Source organism: Hypomesus transpacificus, chromosome 13 (assembly GCF_021917145.1).
Source record: "Hypomesus transpacificus isolate Combined female chromosome 13, fHypTra1, whole genome shotgun sequence".
NCBI lineage: Eukaryota > Metazoa > Chordata > Actinopteri > Osmeriformes > Osmeridae > Hypomesus > Hypomesus transpacificus.
The window spans coordinates 3,158,930-3,186,323 of record NC_061072.1 but is presented as its reverse complement, the minus strand read 5'-3'; the positions used below and the strand labels follow the sequence as shown (position 1 = coordinate 3,186,323).

The following is a 27,394-nucleotide window of genomic DNA, read 5'->3' as shown; positions in this document are numbered from 1 at the left end:
CAAAACAATGTACCCTCAGGACGCAGTCTCACTCCACTTACAAGTTTTCCACAAATCACAAAAATAATCGGAGCATCTGGCTAGGAGTACAATTCCTACATCTCCTAAAGGCTTCCCTCCTCGAGGTTTGGTAACAAACACATTTTTGGTGTCGACCGAACTGTGAAATGGTGAACTTATGAACATGACGCGACCAAAACAGTCTCCCTGACGCATAGGCTTATTACAAAGACTTTCACGAGCCAGATCAAAATTCTGAGCCGACAGGTCTGTGGGGAATCGCTTGTTCTCCTAAAAGCTGCCCTCCTCTACCTTTTTGATGAATTCGCCGAGATGCTACACAGGGAGAAAAGTTAGCTACTTTTCGAGTTCGGTTTTCCGTCACTTCAAACTCGCGATCTAAAGGTCTCAAAGTGCTCAAACCTTCACCATAATTCAAGAGTAGTGTACTTTCACGAACCCAATCTTACCTAAGGACTTACCGAACGTGGCTGCCTCCAGCATGGCTATAAGGCAATTCCAGTTGAAAACAACAGTGGCCGCCGAAAAAGAATTTATATTCGTAACGGCGAGCTACGATTGGAAGCGAATTGAGGGTGAGGGTGGGGCTTGGTCAGCACACCATTTCCAGAAAGGATGTGTGTGCGTCTCGCAAAGCTCGCGCGTGTGTCAGTAGGTTGACCACCTGTCCCTCTTTTCGCTGTATAGCACAGCATTTTTAATATGCGACCTGCGGAACAAGGGGTGAAAATGATGTGCGACACAACGCAAAGCGGGACAGGTGGTCACCCTAGTGTCAAGGGGCAGGATGAGTCTGTGAGAATTTGGAGCGTGCGCACTGTGGAGCAATTCAATTGAATTCAATCATATATTGACATACCAAGGTGAAATTGTTTATGGTACTAGAGATTGATATCGTCTTGAATCCTATTAGGTTTGAAAAACAATCAGTCAAAATTATAGTTGATTTATTAACAAAAAAAATATTGAGGCAATTTGAACATTTACATAAGTACACTTCTTTCAGCCATTTTGTATTGCATTTCTTATTCCATGTCACCATATGTAAAGACATGTACTCTACACATCTGTAACGAATTTCAAGTCGATTGGGTCTATGGTTTATGAGTAGAAGGGTTTTGAAGGTTGTACCAAATTTGGACAATACAAGAACATTCATAAGTCTGACAATATGGGTCCTTGAGGCTTTTTTGTTCCCCATGAGAAATAAGGCATGTATACCAATTTTCAGGCATTTTGGATTAACGGGGCGCTGGGGAAATCACGTAGACTTTGGGCGTGTTTAATAGTGCCACCTATAGGCGCACATGGGCCACTAGCCGTCTGGGAGTAATGAGTGACCTGTTGTATCATTGGGCCAAATTGGAAAAAATCGGGTCCAGGACTTTTTGAGCTGTTGGGCCATTTAGCGGAGAAATATAATAATAATAGGAATACTAACAAAAACAATAGGTTCCCTCCTACCGGAGGAACCCTAATAAGAATACTAACAAAAACAATAGGTTTCTTCCTACTGGAGGAACCCTAATAATAATAAAATGCGAGGGGACATTTTTGTAATCTGCACACGCCTTACTGAATTTGAAAAAAAATTTAAGGGAGATGTAATGTTTAGTTCTGATAGAATCAGGAGGACTCATATTTAAAAATGATCTGTAAACCGGAAACCAGTGAAATGTACCTGACGGTTGAATAAAAGATTCAAGAACTCGCGGACGTTGTATATATCGGGTAATACTTGAAAGGCAGCATGTTTATAAATGTTTCGTTTTTGTTAATGTCGCTGTGTTGTGTGTTAATGTTGTTGTGTTGTACACGGGTGGGCCACCGTACCTGCGTGACTGAATACAATCACACCAAGATGCCCTTCTTGAAATTCCTTTCACTGATCAAATGTGAAAGATAAATTATTTTGTGACAATATTTATTTGTGTAAGTTCAATTGTCTATAGATGCATGTGATGTTAGTTAAACAAGGCAAAAACTACAGACGACATTTAAAATATTTTAACGTAATTCTGGCGTGTACTGTAGGCTCCTTGCTCATTTTGAGTGGACGCTCCGCCTAGTTTGTTGCAACACAGTCAGGTTGCGTCTTGACATAAATGCTCCAAATTGACGTCCGCTCACACGTTTGCTCTCTCCAGTCTCCACATTCACACCGGTGATACGACAAGCGGCACTGAGGATTCGTAGTACTCCGACGGACGGTTAAACAATACAACTTCAGAAGGAGATCGCATTTTATCGGTAATTTGACTGATATCATATATGGTCGCAGTCTTAGAGCTATTTAACTCATGGTGAAACTGGCGCTGGCTTGTAACTGTACTTAACTACGCTAGCTAACGCTAACATCTGTTGTGGCCGGGAACTTGACTTTGCTTGGTCTTAAAAATGAATTGTACTACTGTTATTGTTTGCTAATAGTACACATACGTTATCCGCATTTAGCCATGTGCATGAATAGCTCGTCGTACGGTGGTAAAATGTGCTAGCTAGCACTAGCTTAACTGATTAGCTACGCAGTTTTCTGATGTTGCCTAACAAGTCCAAGGCTACTCCTTGCTAGCATTATCTACCTGGCTAACCACCACATCACACGGGTAGTTTTCCATGAAGTTGGTGTGGCTGATGCAGGGGGAGGAGGATAGTCTGTTTTATAGCTGTATCATTGAGGTGACTGTGTAGGCGGCTAGCAACTAGTAGTGTTTTTGAATTGGACGGTGCGCCGTTTTGGGTAGAAGACCAAAGCGTTTCTGGCAAAACAATTATAAAATCATTTGTTTTGAACTAGATAGACCCTCATTGGTAGGTAGGTTACTTTCCTTTCCTTTGACCCTAGTGTTTTGCATAATTGCTTTTGTATATCTGTCAGATTTAACTTTAAACCTTACATGTGTTATTGCAAGAGGGATTTTAAATGTATTTTCAAATGAAATTGCCGATTGGATCTGTGTTGCTTATCATTACAAAAAATCATCATCAGTTCAGTCAGTGTCATGATGGAAAAGATAGAGCCCGAACAAAGTCTGACAGAGGACAACACATCGTTTTATCTGCTCCGAAATGTTAACGCTGCTCTTTTTATTTAATTTTTTATGATCGATTAAACATTCAAAAGGGCTAGACGACACAGTGGAATTCAAATCAATCTCAGGTTAACATTTGACTGAAAAGTTAAACATTTCAAGATAGATCTTTGTTGATTGATTGATTTAACCCTAACCCTGTATCTTGATTAGTGGGGCTACACTTTCAAGATAATGGTATTCATTAAATCACCGTATCACCTGTTGATTGCATTATTTATTTTTTTACTTACTGCTTGTAGACTTGGTAAACCTGCTTTATATGTCATGCTTTGGCTGATTGTAACATACTAGGGACATCCCAAGTTTGTCAGCTATGATGAACTCAAGTGGCACGTGGGTTGGTCTTAATTTAGTCTTTGGCTGTGATGTATTGGGGGTGTGCCTGAGGGGCAGCTCCACCACCAGCCTATCACCTTCCATTACCAATTTGAGCAGTTTACCATGGTCAGGAGCAGATTATTGATTAACTTAGTTTTAGCGTTGACTGGATTGGATGCTTACCAAGTATAGGTTATTTTCACATTGGCGTCATATTCAATAGATGATGCTTGTCTAAATGATTTACAGATCCAGTAAATTATACTTGCAATCAGTGCTTGACAGTGCAATGAGTTTATTATATTAGACTGGGTCCTCAAGTTTTATCAAAAGCTTGGGGTGAGGTTAATGTAGGACTATGTTTTGACAGGATATGAAACATTACAGAAATAATATCCAGAGCCCTGCTTTAATAAATGTAGTCTTAATGTAAGAAATACATCTTCAGTCCTTCCCATACCCTCTAATATTTTCCTTTATTTTAAGATAACTTAGGCCTAAGCCAGCCAAACTGAGTCAAAGCTTCTGGTTGCAAAGCAGTTGTAGAGTTTTTGACTGCGTCAATAATAATTTAACCAAAGATGGGCTATATTACCAAATGTTCTAGCCTAGCTAGAGTAAATATAAAAGTTGATAGACAAGCATTTTCCATCTTACCTTCTCAGTGTTTCCCACAGATTAGAAATCAATTTGTGGGGGTCGGTCGGCCCGTGTCTGACCGGGGAGTGGGTTGTCCATGTCAGCACGGGGGGGGAGGGGGGGAGACAAATTCCTTTAATAATTAATTACACAGAACTTTATTATATTAAAATGAATAAAAAAATTATTCACACCTTCACAAGAGTTCCCTTGTCCTGAGACCTGCTTTCTTACCTGCCTGTTTCTACATATGTTTGTGCACCTCACCTGTTGCTTCAGCTGGCTCTCTCACAGCAGCATGTTACATTTATGCATTTAGCAGACGCTTTTATCCAAAGCGACTTCCAAGAGAGAGCTTTACAAAAGAGCATAAGCCTGAAAATATTTCTGAATATATGCAGGTAGCAACATTAGTGCTAAATAACTATTTAGCTTTTCGGCCCTTTGACGCAGAGTAAGTAGGGCTCATGAGACTGCTCACCAAAAGAACGAAGGGGAACCCACTTGTCTACCAGATTAAGACATGTTCATAGGTACCTAGCAAAAAGTAGCCTCAACTTTCCTAGACTTACGGTGCGTGTCCACTACAGCGGAGCGGCGGGAGCGGCGCGGAGAAGCGGCTTCCAATCCATTTTCAATGAAACCTGGCGTTGACGCTTGTGTAGGGCATTGTGGGAGCGTACGCCAGCGTCAACGCCCGGTTTCATTGAAAATGGATTGGAAGCCGCCGCTCCGTTGTAGTGGACACGCAACGCTACTAACGGTGCATTCACACTGCAGCGGAGCGGGGCGTCGGCTTCCAATTCATTTTCAATGAAAATTTCTAAATGAGAAGCGTGTGAACTTTAGCGTTGGCCAATCGGATTGGTTTTTTGTTTCTTGTAACTAGAGCTGCAACAACAAATCGATTTAAAATTGATTATTAAAAGCATTGGCAACGAATGTCATTATCGATTTGTTGTGTCGCGCGATTATTACGCCACTTAATATGTTGCGGAGATGTTTGAGTATAAAAAAATAAAAAGTTTAGTTGAGCGCGGAGCTCTAGAGGAAAGGCCATCGGAGAGACGTTGTTGAGTAACGTTGTTCTGAAACACATGGTGGAGGCAGAGAAATCAGTACGACCCAAGTCATCCAAGGTGTGGGAGCATTTTACACTAAATACATCGAAACATCGTGTGTTGATTGACTGAGGTGAAGTTAGTTTCATATTCGATATTCATCTCACATTTAGAATACGCTACTTTGCAGCATCTCGTTAAGGACCGGGTGAAAACAACCTATACCATTATGAAAAATGTAGACTTTTATAATATTTTTGGGAATATATAACCTCAAACAGACACCAGAGTATCTTAACAATGGTATACTTCCACAGCCTTTACTTTTTCAATGAAGTTTCAAATAAAATTATAGAAAATCACTCATCTTTGAAAATAGCTTAAAGGGGTGATTGTTTGCATACCGATTTTACCTTGTCATAGTTCAAAAATGACAGTTTTTTGTGTAAAATAGACATACAGTGAACCACAATGTCCATTGAAACCTCTTTCCTATCAAAATTTCACTTTTTGAAACAATTTTTGAACTTGCAAACGCTAGCTTTTGAAACAGTGCAAGTTGTGACGTGAATGCAAGTTGTGACGTGCAGCATCAACTTTGTCACGCCCCAACATTCCGCCCTCTGGTTTTCTGGTCCAGGAACATAAACGGATGTCGCGTAGATCTACAACACTTTTTAGCTAGTGGCGCGCTGCTCGGTACTTCCACAGAATTACAAAGAACGTTTTTCTAGCATATTGAAAATGTTGTTTACCACTATGGTGGTAAATCCAGTGTTCCAGGCTGTAGAGGGAATGCTGACACTTTTCAGAGGCTTCTTAAGGAAACAAACACTCGACGGGCTAGTATGTGATGTTGTCTATGAGAAGATCCCTGTGCAGTTCGACCCTCAATTACACATTTGACAAATGTTAGCTAGACTCCAGCTTATCTGCTTTTTATTAATGCTGATTTGCAAGGAATGCAAGAACAGCTAGATAGCGAAAACACCTAGACTGTAGGCATGTTTAGCTTGCTAACGCAAGAGCATAGGTATAGTAGCTAGAATGTGTAATGATTTAGCCTAGTTATTATTAGCAATGGGGCTAATGTTATTTCAGGTTCCTAACTGTTTCATTCAAATAAATAACCTGTGTTGTCATGTAAAAGATGCATGTTTGTCCAGATCTATTTCACAGCACGATAGCTAGAGTTGAATCACGATAGTTTGTTTGCTAAGCTGTACTGATGTAGGATAGTGCTGTTACCCACCTAAGGCAATCCTGTTTGCGTCGACAATTGAAGTGGAAACAACTAACGTAATCATTTTAAATGATATCTAGTCAATCTGTTGAAAACAGTGTTGTGTAGACGCAATAGATTTATTTGTACGTTTTTATTTCAAGTCTCCACCTTCGTTGTTTCAGTGTGCTGTTGGCCGTGTTGCGTCTTTGCTCCGCAGCTGCACTCGTTGTAAACCAACCAATCAGCGCGCAGCTCTGATCTCTTATTCATGAGCATACCATAAAAGGAGAGAACCTAGTGTTTTTTGCGGTAATTTTTCAGGGGGCATAGAACAGCACCCGGGCCATTTTCAGCCAAACCAATGTTACATCCCCTATTTGGAGACCTTAAGGAACAGTGTGAAATACCCCAAAAACACAGTCAATCACCCCTTTAATCCTTGCAAATCGTAACTTTTTTCAAAATTGTGTCCAAAAATCTTAAATATACACCAGATTATTCTAATAACGTCTGGCCTACTTCCACAACCTTTCAATTTTCAATCAAGTTTTAAACAAAACTCAAATAAATTGCTAATCTTGGAAAATGGCATGAAATCCACGCTAATATTAATAACCTTTTCAAAATTGTGTGCCTGTTGTGCACATTCGGAAGATTGTTTGCACTGAATTTGCACTGTTAGTTCTGTTTTTGAATAAAAGGTTGGAAATGAATGCTTTTTAGATTTTTTTTATCCGATTCATCAAAAAAAGAATTGACAGAATAATCGATTTATAGAAAATCGTTATTTGCAGCCGTACTTGTAACGTAGCAACCGTTGGTAATGGTAAACATTTTCTAGGTTTCAAGATGAAGGAGAAACATATCGTAAAATGTGTCTACACACCCAGTCTTGTTTTATATGCCTCTGTACGATTTAAAGAGACGTTAACAAAAAATATATATCTGGCGCAGGGTTGCCGAGGTTTTCGGTGTCCCTGGTGTGTTAAATTCAGTCTCGTCACATAAGCTACCTACGTAGCTCTAACTTTCATCAGTGCTACCTGCATACTACAGTAGTCTAGTTCACCCGGCCAACGATTGACATTCAACATTGAAATGCTGGTTGGCAGTCACTCGCTAGCCATACAGTAAATGTGTAGTGGCCATAACCTAGCAAATGTTACTGGAAAAATGTATGCAGTCCTGTACTATAGCCAGGGGCGGATCTAGAGATTTTCATTCGGGGTGGCAATGGGGTGGCAGAAGGAAGTTGTTGGGTTGCCACCCGCAATGTTTGGGACTATCTTGTTGTTATGATCAGAGACCTATGCACTTTTGTAAAGCTCTCTCTCAGAAGTTGCTTTGGATTAAAGCGTCCGCTAAATGCATTAAAAACATTTTTTGGGGTGGTAGTATTTTTTATTGGGGTGGCAGCTGCCACCCCTTGCCACCCCTTAGATCCGCCACTGACTATAGCCTAGTTGACAATATCATGCAACATCTAGTCAGCGTATCTGATACCTTGCAGCATGCCGTGTAAAAGCTGTGTTTTGATTGAGACAGGAGCACCTATATTTATATCAATAATGATCGACAGGAGCACCTATATTTATATCAATAATGATCGACAGGAGCACCTATATTTATATCAATAATGATCGATATTGTAAGTACCAGGGTTTTTCCTACATAAAGAAAATGTTGGTGCGCGCCAAAGCCGTTTTGTCGAGCGCCAATGACAAATCCCGAGCGCCAAAGGCAAAAAGTCAGCGGTGAAGAAAAGAGAACCTGTGTTCATCACGCGTGCAATGCATGTCAGCAAATATGTTCTCAATAGTATGTTTCAAGTAGGCTACAGCCGAACCCTCGTTCTGTTTTGATCAATAATAATCAAGTTGATAAGCGTGTCTTCATGTCTGATCTATACGCAACTGTGAGGTGTGCGAATGGACAGAGCGGCCACTAAACTGTCGTTCCGCTGAGAGGGCCAGCCCGACGTGCAAGAATAGTACACCTGTAGCCTACAAATGCAAATTACATTTCCACTCAAAATGCTGACAAAAGTTTGATTTACGATTTCAAATGCAGCCTCCATTGGTATTCTTAATTTCTGCCACCACGATATTAGAAATCAGGCTGTACAAAAGTTTAGTCCGTATAGCCTATCAGCAGTGACTGTTAGAGTGCATGTCGGAGAATAGCACGGACACGTGCTTCACACCGCAGTTGAGATTGCGTGTTTGCGTCCTTGAGAACTATAAATCGTATAACTAATGTTGTCAGTTTGAAGCCCGTTATTGTTCTTGCAAATTTAAGTCAAGTTAGGTGGAGATTTTCATTGTTTGTATTCTTCCCCTGCTAGCTAAATTGCACATGTCTGTTGATTTGATAGGATTGCCGCCCTTTCTCAGGTTTGTATTTTAGGTGCATTATTATGCTGAAGTAGTTTTAATTAATAAAAAGTGGGTTTATTGTTAATATTTGCTACAGAATGCTTAGCCTATCAAGATCAAATGAAGCAGGCAGTGTACATGCTTCAGTCAGAGTGGCCTACCTTAATCGATAGGCTAGGGTACTGACCATTTACAATAAGTTGTTACGTCAATTATTAATTGGCAACATTTATGCCATTTAGAACATACTTTATAACTTTATTGCTTTAGGGGAAATAGGATGAAAATGTGTGTGTGTGGGGGGGGGGGGGGGTGCAAAACTCTTGGGAATAAATACATCGATTAGAAGAAAAAAAAATATACATACATACATACATGCATACATATATATATTTTTGGGGGAGCAAAAAGACCCATTTTGACCAAGGAAAAACCCTGAGTATATGAACCCAAGTCTGCACACTTGTCCATGACACTGTTTTACACAAACTACAACTCTATATTAACTTTTCAAACACGCCCCAAGCGTGGTGCTCTATGGGAAGGCCAGCGGTGCAGAGCGTTAAAAAAACGCTGCAGTGTGAACGCACCGTAATGCAGCTCGCTGTTATCGCTGTCTGTCTTACTAGAACGGCGTGTGTGTGTGTGTGACACGTGTGTGTGACACGTGTGTGTGACACGTGTGTGTGACACGTGTGTGTGACATGTGTGTGTGACACGTGTGACAGACTGAGGGAGAGCAGGGAAAGGAAATGCAGCTGAACAAATACGGTGCGTGTTTTAAATACCATAAATGTTTTATAACGAAACGCAATATGTGGCGGCCGGTGTTGATTCTGTGGCGCACCGCCACAAATTAGTCTGTGTGGGAAAAACTGTGTTTGGAGAAGACTACAATAACAAATATATAGAGAGAGATATTTAGAATTCCACCCGCCAAGTGGATAGTAAGAGTGACTGCTTTACCTGCCACAGCTGAATTCTACCCACATTTGGCGGGTGGGTATTAATGTCGAGCCCTGCTTGCAATACTAACTAATTCAAGTCCCAGACTCATAGTCTACATTTTCATGTATGAAAAGTATACGTCACTTGAAGTTGAGAACACAATAGGAGTACTGCGAATGCAAACGGCGCTATTGGCTCGGGTTGTTTGTTTTTGCCGGGCCGGCTCCCGGCAGCGACAACTTATCGTTTTTTTAGACTTCCAGGTCACGACCTTCGAGGGAGGGCAGCGGGATCTCAAGCATGCGCAATGAGGCAGAGTCCAGTTCATAGTCCAATTCACATTTACATTTATGCATTTAGCAGACGCTTTTATCCAAAACGACTTCCAAGAGAGAGCTTTACAAAAGAGCATAGGTCACTGATCATAACAACGAGGTAGTCCCAAACATTGCAAGCAGCCAAAACATGAAGTATACATTGTGAAAAAACTAAACAAGTGCCAAAAGGGAAGATCCATAACAGCATGCAGTCATACAAGTTTACAAATTAAAACAACATGAACCACAAAAAAGTGCAGGACTGTACCTGTGGAAGAACAATCAATAGTAAAATATTTCACAGCGAGTACAAGACTTAACTTCGTTATAACTAACCTACAAGAGCAACAAGTCACTCAATAAGAGTCATTGTGATCCTGGAGGAACCTAACAACAGGTCTAGCCAAGCATTCCTAAGTGCCGTTGTACTCCCGGAACAAGTGTGTCTTAAGCCTTTTCTTGAAGGTGGGGAGACAGTCGGTGTCCCTGATGGAGGTGGGGAGCTGGTTCCACCATTGGGGGGCTAGGCAGGAGAAGAGCTTGTGTTGGGACCTGGCAGTCTTGAGCGGTGGGACCACCAGGCGGTTGTCTGAGGAAGACCGTAGGTGACGGGTGGGGGTGTAAGGTTGCAGGAGAGACTTGATGTAGTCAGGTGCAGTCCCGTTCACTGCTCGGAAGGTCAGTACCAGGGTCTTGAATCTGATACGGGCGTTGATGGGTAGCCAGTGGAGAGAGATGAGGAGCGGGGTAACATGGGAGCGTCTGGGTAGATTGTAGACCAGGCGGGCCGCTGCGTTCTGAATCCTCTGAAGAGGGTGGGTTGCACATGCTGGGAGACCAGCGAGCAGCGAGTTGCAGTAGTCCAACTTGGAGAGGACCATTGCTTGGACTAGCAGCTGAAAGTCTCGTAGCAGAGGATGGTTCACCATTTGGTTCACCATTTACAATGTCTGAATTATCAACCGACTCGGATTGAGTTATCTCGGGGTGTCGATCGGATAGTAGTCGGACCGCAATTATTTGAACAAAGGTGTTGACAAGAAAGGGATAATTCTATTTCAGTCCAAATAAGCCAGTAATTCAAATCTATGTAACCACGGTGATTGATTACTCGGTGTAAGGGGAGCCTTAACAAGAGCCTAAATCAACGTAGTTGAGTATCTCAAATCTTCAGAAAATCTAAATTCATTGCCCTTACGATTATTGTAATACAAAGATCATAAATGGTACAGAGTCATGGTCATCAAACAGTGGGGTCAGAAAGGACTTTTGACCCATGGTTTACATGAGGTTGGCCACTCTATTGTGGTGCATGTGAAAGAGAAGTGCTGCTCAGCAGATAAACTGTATAGACCTGCACTTGTCGCTGAATAGAACTTAATCTCACTCAATGATGTCAGGGCATATTCAAGGCCCCACCCTTCAAAGTCAGAGAAGGACAAGGTTGTCCAAGGCTTCAGACTACCTTTTTCCCTTGGTTGCACTGGTGCGCCTAACTTTTTTATTTAGGTGCACCAGCACAAAATTTAGGTGCACACAAATTTTTCCTTGCATCGCCACAATTTCAAGGTCACCTTTTTGTCACGCTCCGTATACATTCATATACATATTATGTAAATGATCTTAAACAAAAATAAGGTGTAGGTAAATATTGGTTTTATTTGAAGCACAATTAAACTGTATATAGAAAAAAAAGAATTTACGTGCTTCACTGAGCTGCCAAACTATAACATTGCAAGCAAAATAAAACATTTCAAAATAGAAAGTGCTACTGTTTAAAAGTGCTTGCCTGAACTGAGACCTAACATTTCATGGCTCAAAGTAGCGGGTCCCCCCTTACATTTAGTCATTTAGCAGACTCTCTTATCCAGAGTGACTTACAGTAAGTACAGGGACATTCTCCCCAAGGTAAGTAGGGTGAAGTGCCTTGCCCAAGGACACAGTCACACGCACGGCCGGGAATCAAACCGGCAACCTTCTGATTCAGCCGACTCACCCCCCCCCCCCCCCCCCCCCCCCCCCCCCCCCCCTTTGCTGTCGCATGCCCTTCAGATGGCCAATACCTGTAATTTGGCTTTCTTTCCCTTTGGCCTTGGCTAGACCAGCATGCCACACACTCCCTAGCATCAAAATCCTAGCTCCATGGATTAGCTCCAGAGCCCAGCTCCGTAACAGTTACATGGCATAACTGATTCTCTGGTGCTCAAGTCGCAATTTCAATCACAGGGCTCTACATTAACTTTTTGAGGCACTTGTCCTTTGGACAAGTACATTAACGTTTCACTTGTCCATGCACAAAAATCACCTGTCCGGGTAAAGATTTATCATTTAATACTTGTTCTGTGTGTGTTGACGTTTCTAGCTGGCTAGCATCGGCAGCTGTGTACCTAGCAAGCATTAGCTGCATTTGTATAGGTTAAATGTACGTAATATTGGCTCATATTCAACTGTAAAATGTATGCTATACACCTTTAAACAGGGCTGCCAACTGTCACGCATGGCTTTGAGACACGCATTTCAACCAGTTCACACTCTCACGCCATTTGCCTACTTGAGCAAGTCTTTCGAAATAGTATTTCATAACCCTGATAGTGTAACTGAGACGACACAGTAAATAATTCCTCTTTGAAGTAGCTAATAAGCCCCCATTCAAGTGTTGAGCATTTAATTCGCTGCAAGATCTGTAGAGATCTTGGGATAAAGCCACTTTTTGTGTTTTGATAATGCAGAATTCGGTCAAATAAAATCGGTAAAATAGACGTAATAAGTGGAACATAACGTGAAGTAACATGGCATTTTATTTTGTTTGAGTTTTAACTTTTCCAGTGGGGCAAGTACTATTCTCTTCCACTTGTTTTGTTTCTTGACCTGTTTTAATTTCTTTACAAAACACTTGCTAGTTAGCGTACTGCACAGTATGTGCCTGCTGTGAGCTGATAGTGACTGGTCTAATATTCAATCCAACCTTACATAATTGGTTAAACTTCATCTTTACCTTCCCAACTTTAATTCAGATTTTACATAGGTTATAATAACCGTCCAATAACTTCTTGTCACTGTGCTCCATTGTCACGTTACAGATTCAAAATGTTAAGAGCTGAGAATACTATGAACATTTTCGGTAGGTGCTCCAAATCTTTGCTGGTGCGCCTAACTTTTTAAAGTTGGGAGCTCCAGTGCTACCAGGTAAAAAACGTCATTTCAAGCCCTGATCTCTAATGCTTCCTTTCTCTCTTGATCCTCACCCATCCACTACCGTGCAGAGTGACGTAACCTAACGAAAGGGATGTTTTCCAAGCTGAGTTGCATCCTGAGCCGTGCTGGCCCAGCCTTGACCCGCAAGGTCCACTCAGTCACCCGTCCCGCCTCCTCCGCTGCCTCCAAACTGATGTCGGAGCGCCTGCTGACCTCTGAAGCGGTGTATGCCCGCGAGGAGAAGTATGGTGCCCACAACTACCACCCTCTCCCTGTGGCCCTGGAGAGAGCAGAGGGTGAGTGCTTGAATACATGCGCTCGTTCATACCATGGCCCTCCATACCATGTGACCTCGTCCTCATTTGAGTCGTGCGAATGTCATGTTCTGTTCATGCATGGTCTCTGTCCTTGTCTGCCTGCCTTAGGGCTGTACGTGTGGGATGTGGAAGGCCGAAGGTACTATGACTTCCTCAGTGCTTACAGTGCGGTAAACCAGGGCCACTGCCACCCCAAGATCATTGCTGCCCTCAACGCCCAGGCTTCCAGGCTCACCCTCACTTCACGAGCTTTTTACAATGACGTGCTGGGAGCCTATGAGGAGTACATCACCACCATGTTCGGCTACGACAAAGTTCTACCAATGAACACTGGTAAGGAGGCCTCTGGATAGGTTGCGCACAGCTGTTTTTTCTAATGTGAACAAACTTGTATGATGTCCTGGAGGGTTTTTAAAATGATTTATTATTATTATTGTTAACTAGGTGTGGAAGGTGGAGAGACTGCCTGCAAGCTAGCCCGTAAGTGGGCCTACACTGTGAAGGGTGTCCCCAAGAACCAGGCAAAAATCATTTTTGCGAGTAAGTCCGGGAAAAAAAAACTTACCAACTTTGGTGTCTTCACTGCAATGTTACAGAAGCATTTTTTCATAGCAGTGTGTCACTTGGTCTTGGATGTTTCTTAAATGCAGATGGTAACTTCTGGGGGCGCACCATGGCAGCCATCTCCAGCTCCACCGACCCTAGCAGTTACGAAGGTTTTGGACCTTTCATGCCTGGCTTTGAGCTCATCCCCTACAACAGCATTCCTGCACTGGAGGTACATTTAAGGATATGGGATTGGCTGCCCTATATTAGGCTCTCATCTGCCCCATTTTACTTTAACATGCCTTGTACAAAGTCAAACAGATAGCCGAGTTATTATTTGAATAATGCTCACTACCTACTTCTTCAGACAGTTGTCATATACTGTACAATGTTCCCACTGTCATGGAAATCCTGTAAAAGTGTTTTTCAGTCATGGAAACGAATACAATCGAAACATTCTGGGAAAGTCTGGGAAATTTGTGAAACTACATTAAATGCGTTCATGTGCATGAAGTAACCTGTTTGGAAGATCAATGTCATTTTAGGTTTCAAGTCATCCATGTAGTAGATGGTGTGGAAACCCTGTGTACTGTATGAATGTCTGACCGAATAGATTTGAGAGTTTTTCCTTTCTTTCAGAATGCTCTCCAAGACCCAAATGTGGCAGCCTTCATGGTTGAGCCGATCCAGGGAGAGGCTGGAGTGGTGGTTCCTGACCCGGGCTACCTGACCAAAGTCAGAGAACTCTGCACCAAACACAATGTGAGTAGGGGCCACAGTCTCAACCATTTTGAGTGAAACCTTTTTTGTCTATTGTGTGGCGTCACCATTCCAGTTCAGTTACTGTGTTGTGACAAGGTTATATCCCTGACACGGAAGCCTCTACTTATGCCCTCCCCTCACCCATTTGTGGCTGCCAGGTGTTGTTCATCGCTGATGAGGTGCAGACCGGGCTGGCACGAACAGGCCGGCGCCTGGCAGTGGACCATGAGGCTGTGCATCCGGACATGGTGGTGCTGGGCAAGGCTCTGTCTGGAGGAGTCTACCCTGTGAGTATTGTACTTCCCACTAAAACCCAACACTCATACCTACACAAGCTTCATCGTTTCTGTTGTTTCGCCACATCATGGTACTTGAGGGCCGCCATTGTTCAGGGGGTAGAGAGGGTCATCCAGTTATTGCAAGGTTGGTGGTTTGATCCCAGTGGACTCCTCTTGGCCATGTGCCTAAAGTGTCCTTGAGCAAGACACTGAACCCCAAGTTCCTCCTGTGTGGCAGACCTGTGCCATACTGTGGGTGTGTCTGTGTGTGGCAACTCTAAAGCACTTTGGGTGTGCCCAAAAATGTTCTATGTGAACACAGTCCATTTACCATTTTTAGTTACTTGGCTGATGCATTTCTGCAAAAAAGACAATCCAACAAATTGTTATACTTAAAAGCAACAAACTTAAGTCCATTCATGGTTTTCACTGATGTGACTTATCGTATCCTCTGTCAGGTGTCTGCAGTTCTGTGTGATGACGAGGTTATGCTCACCATCAAGCCCGGTGAGCATGGCTCCACGTACGGAGGCAACCCCCTGGCCTGCCGTGTGGCCATCGCCGCCCTAGAGGTCAGAACCAGAATCCTGTTATTCCCCCTCCATCTATCTCAATTTTTATTTAAACCTTGCATACAGAGACCCATACTTAATTTGCATGTGTTTTCTCCAGGTCCTCGAGGAGGAGAAGCTGGCGGAGAATGCAGAGAGGATGGGTCAGCTGTTGAGGTCCGAGCTTAACAAGCTCCCCAAGGACATAGTGACTGCAGTCAGGGGCAAGGGTCTGCTCAATGCCATCGTTATCAAGGAGACCAAAGGTAGCTTATGACGTGGCTGAACACACCTCACAGGTCTTGTATGAACAGAGAATCAACAATTGTGTGGTTTTGCAAATGGCTGCTGCAATGGCTAAATCTAATAAATTAGTACGTGCTGGTATGGGTATACAACTAAAATGGTGCCATATAGGAAGTACAGCAGATTACTAAGGATCAGAAGTGCACAGGTAGGAAAGGTACAGACCCTTCTTTGACATTAACCACCGGGGGGTTCAATGTTTACTGATCTAATAATTTATAGTTGGGATGCACTTAAATAAATATTGAATACCAAATGTAGTTATGATGATGATTAAAATGTATTTCTTTTGGAATGTCCTAAATGGATGCGACGCGATGCTGCACGACGTGACGCAGCGCAACGTTTTAGCTTAACTTTTTGTCGGACGCCCTGTTTATACATTTTGTCGCTTGCATTGAAAGCTCTGTAGCACATGAAGTCATAGTAACGTGGTTAGTTTTCATGACGTAACAGAAATGAATTTGACGGATTCAGTGTCCAATGCGACGGAATAGTCGGACGCTCGCATCCAGTTAGGACATTTAAGACCGTTAAACAGTTTTTCAACATTTGTGTTCTGTTTTTTTGGGGCGAGGCTGAAACAATGCCTCTATGATGCAATGAGGGTGTCATGCCAAAAACTCTGGGGCTGTGTTCGAAATGTCTTAAAATGCGTCCTTCCTTCCTTCCCTTTAAGACAGCGAGGTCTGTTCGAAATGTCTTAAATCTTCTCATCCTGTCTAATAAGATACCTTAAAATATGTCACATCACGGTCATTTTTTAAGAGAGCATCTGAGCTGCCTTGCTGTCTTAATGGCGGCACGTATTACCCATAACTCTGTGCGCGGGGTTACCGTGAGCAACAAGTTAAACAGAATCCTTTGACCGCCATTGCTCTAAGTTTTTACAATTCATATTTCGGCTAAATGGTACTTGTAAATCAGCATCTGAATAAAAATGTATCTAGAAATGGGCAGTTTAGTTGCTAAAAATTTACTTATTTTATTGATAACACTCCTATTTGTAAATTTGCTCCAACTTTTCGATAACGTACAGTAGCTAGCATCGCAGTGCAGACACTAGCTAGTTGCTGCGTTTGATCATAATCCTATCAAATGAGTGAAATACAAACACAAATGTTATGAGCTATTGAGCCTATATCTAACACAAGTTTAAATACAGCTTAACTTGACTTAGTGTGACAATAAACTCAATGCAATTGACTGCCGTCTGACAAAGCGCGCTAGTGCGAGCACACAAGTACACGCAGCGCGATGACGTACATCCTGTCTCTTAATAGGCTGTTCGAAAACAACGGTTTTTAAGATACCTTACCCCGAAGAGAGCTGTCTCATTAGACACCTGTCTAGTAAGACATCAAGGATTAAGACAGCTGTCTAAGTTTTCGAACACAGCCCAGGTTTCAAAAACTGTCAGGGCCTGACATCACAATGATGTTCTGATGCAAGGACGCGTCTGTCGCTATGCCAACTAAATTCCTGACATAGTTATGAGCGCCAGCGGGAAACTGTCCTGGTTGCTATACTATACAAGACCGCCCGGTCCCAACACAAACTCTTCTCCTGCCTGGCCCCCCAATGGTGGAACCAGCTCCCCACCTCCATCAGGGACACTGACTGTCTCCCCACCTTCAAGAAAAGGCTCAAGACACACTTGTCCTGGGAGTACAACAGCACTTAGGAATGCTTGGCTGGACCTGATGTTAGTTTCCCCCAGGATCACAATGACTCTTATTGAGTGACTTGTTGCTCTTGTAGGTTAGTTATAACGAAGTTAAGTCTTGTACTCGCTGTGAAATATTTTACTGTTAATTGTTCTTCTACAGGTACAGTCCTGCACTTTGTGATTCATGTTATTTTAATTTGTAACTTGTATAACTGCATGCTCTTATAGGTCTTCCCTTTGGCTTCGTTTTTTCATAATGTATGCTTCATGTTTTGGCTGCTTGGAATGTTTGCGACTACCTCGTTGTTATGATCAGTGACTTATGCTCTTTTGTAAAGCTCTCTCTTGGAAGTCGCTTTGGATAAAAGCGTCTGCTAAATGCATTAATGTAATGTATACTGTTTGTCAGTTTTGTATTTAGGCCTATTTAAAACAATTTAGCCTCCTACGATGCAAACTCGTTCGACATTCCGGAGACAGCAGCGTGCCAGGATAGAATACTATCTATGTTGCCTTTCCGGTCTGTTAAAATCGATGCAAAATAATTTTGACGAAAAAAGGTACCAACTTGAAGCTAAACACAGAATTTATTTTTTTGCAGTGGGGGCAGGTCTGTCCGAACCCCCCCCCCCCCCCCCCCCGGCGCCATCAAATGTTTTACGTATGAAATGGAACTGTCTGCTTAATTTGATCTTGACATATAGGCTAAGCATTCTGTAGAAAATAACAACAATAAACCCACTATTAAATACATTATCTTAATGCAGTTTAACTACTTCAGCATAGGCTCCTAAAATACAAACGTGAGCAAGGGCGTTCAGTAATCGCTATCGAATCAACAGCCACGTGCAATTTAGCTAGCAGGTGAAGAATACAAACAACGAAAATCACAAGTTAACTTAATTTACATTTGCAGGAACTATAGATTAATACAATAATAGGCTTAAATGAACTGGCAACATAAGTTATACGACTTAAAGTTCTCAAGGACGCCCACACGCGATCTCAACTGGCTAGTTATCCTCCGGACTGCGGCAGTCTCTTTTTTTTTTTCTCTCCCTTTTAATGGCGAGTCGCGCACATGCCCGCTCGCGGTGTGAAGTCCATGCTATTTTCCGACATGCACTCTGCTGATAGACAGCCTTTTGTATGGCCGTATTTCTGATACCGTGGTGGTAGAAATCAACATAGCGGAAACACTGATTTGGGTGTGCTCAGGCCTTCGGCGAGCACAACCATTGTTCTCTCACAAATATATTTATTGTTAGTTTCTTTTTGCCCCCCTAAAGATCGGTCAATATTTGGACTACATAGACAACGTCAGTGTCACATGTTTCGTCTTGGTAGCGATTGATTTGTTTGTATTTTTTTTACGTTCCGTTGCACGGTTTAGCTTGACATTACGTTTTTGTTGCAAAAAGTGCCTTATGTCAACGAAGGGAACTCAATGCTAGCCTAAGTCACAACATCAGCACACGTTAGCAACGACGCATGGATACAACCAGGGTTCTAAATTAACTTTTTTTTGATCACCAGCCAATCTGAATTTTCACTAGCCAAATTATTTTTCCGGTGAAAATAAGAACAATGCATTTGATCATTTTATTAACATTGTTGGCATGAAAAACACAGAAAATGAAGTAAAATGAAGCACATAAGTATGATGCAAGGGTATGTGAAATCACCAACACGTGACTAAGTAAGGACACGATTTATTGTAAATGTGGCTAAAACGTCCATTCGCATCATGATGAGATTGACTCCTGCCCATGCATTTACAGTAACGTTTTGTCCTAAGCAGGCTTTAATTAAACTGACCTAATATACTCTTTATTAAGAATAGGGTATTTACATTACACTAGACTGTGTCAGTAAGCAAGAAAATGTTTCTTATGCGTAGACTACATGCGGCAATCCTTACAAAACATGACAACATTTTCATTGTCAAACACAAGCCATTCCCAACATGTCAGCCATGTGGCATTACATTTTCTTTTCTTCGTTTCTGTAGTGCTATCAATATCCTCATCCCCTGCCTCATTCCTCTTCTCGCCGGTATCAAGACTTGCTTGATGAGTGTGGTTGGATTCGATCCCACGACCTTGCAATATCAAAGGAGCCTGTCTTTTCCCAGTGAGCTATTCTCACTGCTAGGAAATGCGGTTTTCGGTTAATTAATTTTTTTAAAGGAAGCCGTTTCTCCCGTGGCAAGCGTTGTCAGATTTGACCCAAGTATAAACAGCTGTAATTCAGTCATATTATGACATATGAAGGTGATTGTGGTAGGAAAAAGATTTGATGACATTTCCAAAGTTTCGTCTTCACACGATAAACCGTCGCAAAGAGAAGGCCTCACGTCCGCTATGGCGTGCTCTTTGTGAAAATAGTTTGTGCGTTACTCGTGAACGGTTTGACATATCTATAACATTTTGATTACTTTTTGTCGGCATGGTCTGAAGGTGATCTTTTATGATTTTAATGAAAATCGACGCAACGGCCTAGGAGTTCAAAAAGTTGGCATTTCTGTCATACAAATGACGTAAAAACCTTCGGGACGACAATGATGCCATAGGGTTCAGTTGAATCGTCTGCATCTCAGGAATCCAATTATACCTAAATTAAGAAGATTGTTCTTACGGAACAATTGGTGGCGCTATAGTGCTTCAGTGGTCGACATGAAATTTGATGACAATCAGGAGAATGTTCCAAATCAGTGTGCCAAATTTCTAAACTTCGCACCAATCGGTTCTATGGGCTGCCATAGACTCCTAGTCCTAAGTAGAATAATAATAATAATACTAATACTACTACTAATAATAATATAGCTGCAAGCAGCATACGATATGGAATTCAGTAGCTAAAGCAGCAAAGCAAAACTGTTAATAAAAAATATTCGCTTTTTTAAAATAGCATTATACTTTTGGGCAACGTGGTGGTTCTACCCCAAAACTTTTGAGTACCTTTTAGGGCATAACGAAAAAGATGTATTCCGAGTTTTGTAACGATCAGCCGATGCGTTCGGTAAATGTCATTTTGAGACAAGATGCGGTCTGCATCGAAGGAATCCAATGATACTTCACTTAAGAAAAACGGTCTCATGGTTCAAAAGTTTTGGGCGTAAACGGACCTCCAACTTTGACGCCTTGGTGGCGCTATAGTGCTTCAGGGATCGACATGAAACTTGGTGACGATCAGGAGACCGTGCCAAATTGCAAAACTTTGCACCAATCGCTATGCAGCAGCATAATAATGATAATGATGATAATAATAATAATAATAATAACTAACAAAAACAATGGGTGCCACAGAAGCTTTGTTGCTGCTTGGCCCCTAATAACAATACAAATCAATTAAAAGTCATAACATTCCCCAAAAGTATCAACAAATAATAAACGCTCTGTTGGTACTATGTGTCAACGCAGGCTTCCCCTCCCATTCTACTGTGGACTATTCCATCGATTACAGCAACTGGGCAGCAAAGCACGTAATTTCAGTTGGTTAATATGAGACAGTAGAAGAGTGAAGTGAATGTTTTTAGCAATTTGCTAAATGAAACGCAACTCCCCGAGCGGAGCACAAAAGAGAAAGACAAGAGGAGAGAACAAGTGGTTGCCAAACTGAAACTACTGAAGGAAACGTCCTTTTTCTGTTCACTGGTATCTAGGTTGACCAGACGTTCTCTTTTACCAGACATGTCCTCTTTTCGAGACCAAAAAAATTTGTCCGGCAGGGATTCCAAAATTGTCTGGGATTTTTCCTCGTCAGATATGTGTTTCTCTGGGTCTTTCTAAAGCTATTACGCCCTTACAAGTTTTGGAAAGGGTATCTCCCTTACGTTCCACCTTACGTTCCAGCGAGAACTGTCATTTTGATCAGATAATGCGACATGCACTACACGACCAGCACCCCCCACCCCCACCCTGCCGACACGATGAAGTGTCCTCTTTTTCACAAACTTAAATCTGGTCACCCTACTGGTATCCAATGATGCGGCAGCTAGCACAAGTGCTGCTCAGTGAAGTTTGGCTAGCAACAGCAGCTAGGCTAGCTTGCTCGTTGCACAATTTACCGGGGTCAGCTTCTCCACGCAGGGCTCTAGACTGAGACCAAATTTGGCATTGTTACTGATAATGATCGCTTCCAGTAAACTCTTTTTGAACTTTAAGTGTCATAGAAGTTAGGACGGTTTTACACCTGATTGCCCAATATTTTTGTTTTATTCAACTTTTCAACTGAGGCTGCTATAGCTTATCAATATTCCCTCTTGAAGGGGAAATGAGAAGACAACCGTTTCATTCTACACTTTACTTTTTGTATTTTGAATTGTAAGTGAGCCGCAACAAATGTATGCTTTTAAATCTATGCAATCTCCATAAATAGTATAGGCATATGCATTTTTTTATAAAATATACAGAAATATCAGTTGTAAAAATTGCAGTAAAAAAATTGACCCATCTGCAACCGACGCTAACAAGCACACCCTACAATATTCCCAGAAATTATACCCTTTCTAGTTATTATTATTATTATTATTATTATATGGATTGAAACGAGTGAGAATAGGAGTTAGGTGGCCCCATGCCGGTCTTCGCCTGGGGCCCCCAAATCACTAAATCTGCCACTGATTCAGAACGGCATTGTGATGTCAGACTGGACATGTTTTAGCACCCGGACAGTTTTTGGCATGACAAAGGCCCTGAGCCCCTCCTCTAACACAGTAGTCCCCAAACTACGGCCCAAGGGCCGAATACGGCCCGCCCACACATTTGAACAGGCCGCCTGAACAGTGCCAGAGACATTTTTATTTATTTATATTTATAAAAAAATGTTTTTAACTTTGAACTTTGAACACTGATTAATATGCATAAGTAAGTAAATGTTTTGATTTCAATAGCAATGAATATGAAAAAAGGCCATTACGATAATAATGCTCTTTTAATAGGCTATATATCCCTTGATATGTACGGTGCATAACAAAATAATAAACTAATCTATTATAATAAATACATTCAAAATCACCGACCCGGCCCCACATAAAAGAAGGGAAAAATTATCTGATTTGGGGACCCCTGCTCTAGTAACTACTCTTAACTTGAGAAGTCATGCTAGTTACATATTGATAAAATGCTACTCTAGCTTTCTAACTTGCTTAAAAGGAAGATTAAAGAATTACCATTCGGTTGCAGACCAAAAAGGACATAAATAAAATAAATACATTTGTAAAATAAAATATTGGCCATCTTTGAGCCCCCCTCCTTGAATAGCCAATATTTGGGTCTATAACTGACTGCTGAAAGAATTGTAACGTACTCTGTATGCCTACAACCAAAAAGTACATTAAACGGTGAATAGAGTCCAAAAATGGGGATGAACCCACAACAAATGAACAATAGTCCTAGCCATGACTACTTGCCCTACTTAAGTAGTTTGTTGGCAGTCCCTAAATATCTGCATTGGCTAGGTTGCTGGTTGTAAAGACAAATGTGTGTGGTGCTAAACCACGGCTGAACATGTAGTAAAATTAGCTATTAGACGATACATCATGGCTTTCCGAATATCGAACTTCAATCTAACTTTACCACGGTAATGTTTGCATCTCTAACTATTTCAAATGCTTCCTCACTGTCGACATGTTTGCTGCATTTATAAAAGGCGTGCACCTCACTCCATGCTGGTTGCTATTTTATCACGTCATTAAGAAGGTAATTGTTTGGTCATTTATTTTGTATTTTCTAGGGCTGTGAAATGATTAAACATTTTAATCAAATTAATCACAGGTTTATGTGGATTAATCATGATTAATTACATATTACCGATTTTCCCAATTTGTCATTAGTGTGCGTCTTTGATTTTGCGGTACCTTGATGTCACCCGTTGCCACTCGCAAAACTTTTGAGAACCCCTCGTCCTCAACAATATCAATCGGTCTACAGCTTTTTGCAATACATTTGGCAACTGTGCTAGTCACCTTGTCACAGGCAGACTTAGTGAGGGCCCTACGCTGTTCAGTGAAGGTGGTTTTTTGCATTCTACTTGAACTCCCCTCGCCGACCAACGCATGCTTCGCGTTGAGGTGGTATAAGTTACTTTAGGCTGGTATTGCATCGGTGAAACGATAACATTCAGTCATTTAGCAGACGCTCTTATCCAGAGCGATAACGTCTTCCCGCAGAGTGTGCATATCACTTTTATTGGAAGTTGCATCTTAGTTTTTTTGGAACACAAACTTCTTATCCAGAAGTTGCAGATTGGGTGGAATTGTGGGTATATTACGTTAAATGCGTTTAACAAAAATAACAAATGAATCCTTTAATTTAATCATAACTGTGCGTGTCCACTGCAGCGACGCGATGCGAGCGACAACATGTTTTCCATTCATTTTCTATGGAGCCAGGCGAATCGCTTGCGTGGTGCATTGCGGGTAGCGACGCGACAGAGTTGAGATTTTCTCAACTTTATGCAAATGAGGAGCGATTTTCGCTAGCGATGGCCAATTGGAGTGTTTTCTTGTTTCTGGTAACCTAGCAACAATGGTAAACATTTCTAGCTTTCTAGGTTTCAAGGTGGAGGAGAAACGAATCGTTTGTGTGGCCGTTTACCCAGTCCTGTAAGATACATAGCTGTATTTGTACAGAGATGTTAATACAAAAAAAAAGATGCATGGCGCAAGGTTTGCCGAAGTTGTGGGTGTTTGTACTTTCAAATTCAGTTTAGTAGGGGTGTCACGATACCAAAAATTCAGTAGTCGGTGCCAATACCATTAAAATAACACGATTCTCGATGCCAATTTCGATACCATGGTAAAAAAAAAGAGGATTGTCTAAGATTCCATGTAGGCTACTTGAACCATGAACTTCTTTAAAATATTTGAAAAATAGCCAAATGTCCTACAAAGACATACAAAACATGTGCAATAGAGCATAGCACAACATAATAAAGTGCAATTAAGCCATTCAACTAACAAGATGAACATTACATGAGTTAACCTTCTAAGCTATGGGCTAACGTTAAAACTACAGCTAACCTAAACTATGTACATAAGCCATTGTAACACACGTGCCCACCATCTCAAACATCATGTAACCTGTATTTTAGTAGGCTATGACAGATTAAACAAACAGAAAAAGAGCATTCTTTGGATGTATTCAGAATTTCGCCGCGACTTCAACGAACATTGATTTATTTTGTATGATGCCAGATGTTAGCATCGGTGCTGCGCCTCTTCTGGAACTGAATCAGAACTTGCCTTGAATTATCTAAAACAAATCCAGATGACGATCTTTCAGGTGCTTGGCTAAATTGGAAGTATTCCCCCTTGGTCTGAAGACTGCGGTAGCATTTTTTGCATAATGGCTTCTGCGGATTAATTATAACGCCACGGTCATCTGCCTCAAACGCAAACTACTTTTTTTGCCTTTCTTGTCAACAAGTCGAAGCGGGGCGATCGCTAAAGCAGCAGTTGTTATCTTGTTTTTCTTAATGTAAACGTCGACTGGAACACTCCTGAAGGCGCAGCACCGATGCTAACATCTGGCATCGGCGATCAGGTACTTACGGTGCTTCAAAAAAATGGGCATCGTCGTTGTTTTGTTATTTTAGCATCGGAAGGTACCGTAAGTATCGGTTCTCGTGACATCCCTACAGTTTAGTCACATTACGTAACTTCGTTCTGTGGTAACTAGCTTGCTAGCCCGGCTAAAACTCCCCATCGTATCGACAGATTAGCAGAGACTGAGGAATATACTAAAACGTTTTTTACACATGTCAACGTGTATGTCTATTAAACAGTTTTGAATTTTGTATACAAGTTGTATTTTGATCGATGTTGCAACTACGTAAACCCAAGTCTGCACACTTGGCCATGACAACTACATCAGGGACTTTAGAGAACTACATTCTACATTAATCTGTTTGAAACGCCGCCGAGCGTGGTGAACTGTGGGAAGGCGAGCGATGTTAAGCGATTCGCGTTGCTGCAGTGGACACGCACTGTAATGCACTGTTATTTTTCACAGCCCTAGTATTTTCACTTGTTCGGGGAAAATGCCCAAAGTTTTTTATTTTTTTTCTATAATTTTGGCTGCATAATTTAGTTTGAGGCACATTTTGTGCATCTTTAATTTAGACATTATACCTTCAGTGAACTGAGTGGGGTATTTGAACCATGATGATGATGTATGTGTACCCCCCCAGACTACGATGCTTGGAGGGTGTGCATGCACCTCCGTGACAACGGACTGCTGGCCAAGCCCACCCATGGTGACATCATCCGACTGGCCCCTCCGCTCATCATCAAGGAGCACGAGGTCAGAGAGTGCGTGGACATCATCCAGAAAACCATCCTGTCCTTCTAACACCCCTCGCGGAAGTGAATTCAATTCCACAAAATGACTGAAGGAGCGTGATCCCTAAATATCTCTCATACTGTGAACTATTGGAAATGTTAACCCATGCTAAAGATTTGCAACAAAATGTTGATTTCGTGGCAGTGCTCTTAGTGCATTACTGTGAAAATGTATGAGGGATGCTTCTAGGAGGCGGCAATGTTTCTGTAACAAAAAATGTATGTATGATGGAGATGCATGGTGTTGGCATTATTCCCACAATAATTTTATGTCAAAGGATGATGGGTGGAAGTAAATTACTTTAAATAGCTTTGACTTCCAAATCTATTCCAATTGGCCTGACTTAAAGTTAACTTGAAATCATCAAGCATGATCTCAAGCATTAATCAAATGCTATAGGTTCGCTTTCAACTTTAGAAAACGGTTTTATTTTCCAGACTGTTAAATACTGACAACCAACTCAACCAGAAAAGGATTGTAATATCATTCGATTCACTCAGTTACAATTGAACTATTGAACTGTTATCAAAGCTAAAAGTTTATCCACGAAATTATCTGGTCTGCTTTTGTTACCCATTATTTGTTACAGATTGGAGTTTACTGTCTTGAGTGAATTACTGACCTAACGTTACAACAACAAAATGTACACCTCTGTGGAGGCAGAAGGACTGGGCCCTAGTGCTCTTTTATAGAACTTGACTTATTATTATCATTATTGCCTATAGTGATTAATAGTCAACTATCTGTTCAGTGTTTGTTTTTGACCTGCTGAATGTTTAAACTGTCAAACTGCTGTTGATGTACAGCAACTGAATCCATTGTATTTTAAGTTGTTACATCAGTGTTTATGAAATAATTGGATTATAGTTGTTTCTTGTTCATCCTGGGTTTCTGCACCTGCCCGAAGCCATTTAATTTGTCATCCTGAGTGACAAACTGCAGTGGCAGTGCTCTGCCACTAGGTGGTGCTCTGTGTACATTAATGATAGGTTAGGTAATGTTTTTGAGAAGCACTTTGTCATATTTGCTGAAATAATACTGCTAAAATAAACATCCTGATAGCAATCAAATCAAATGCTCTGACAGTAAAATGAAATGTGGCTGTTGCAGGACTGTAATAAACACGACCAATTATTGCGTTTGGATGCAATAATTGAATGCAATGGTTTGACGCATAGAGTTAATATATCTAGAGTAAGGCTGAATCCCAATACTCCCCCTTACCCCTTCCCCTTAATTTACCCCTAGCCCTTGGCCCTCGAAAGTAAGGGGTAAGGGCTATATAGCCCTAGGAAATGGGACGCCACTTGGGCCGAATCCCAATACTCCCCCTTACCCCTTCCCCTTAGTTTTGCGCGTTCCCTAAGATAAAAAAATTATGACAGTCTTGCACGTATATCGACACGTGCTAGATGACGTACCTGTA

At 41.6% G+C, this 27,394-nt stretch overlaps 1 protein-coding gene across 2 annotated transcripts; it reads left to right on the top strand.

Annotated features, from left to right (window-relative positions):
- The first annotated feature begins 2,121 nt into the window (after positions 1–2,121).
- Positions 2,122–27,113, top strand: oat (ornithine aminotransferase). Of its 2 annotated transcripts, none has more exons than XM_047032406.1 (10): positions 2,122–2,271; positions 13,263–13,490; positions 13,620–13,844; positions 13,956–14,051; positions 14,162–14,289; positions 14,697–14,819; positions 14,978–15,106; positions 15,556–15,669; positions 15,770–15,914; positions 25,817–27,113. In XM_047032406.1, the coding sequence occupies exons 2-10, from the start codon at positions 13,286–13,288 to the stop codon at positions 25,975–25,977; spliced, it is 1,326 nt and encodes a 441-aa protein (XP_046888362.1). In that variant the 5' UTR covers positions 2,122–2,271; positions 13,263–13,285; the 3' UTR covers positions 25,978–27,113. The 2 variants fall into 2 exon arrangements, with proteins under 2 accessions (XP_046888362.1, XP_046888363.1); XM_047032407.1 differs by lacking the exon at positions 2,122–2,271 and adding an exon at positions 2,641–2,836.
- The last annotated feature ends 281 nt before the right edge of the window (positions 27,114–27,394 follow it).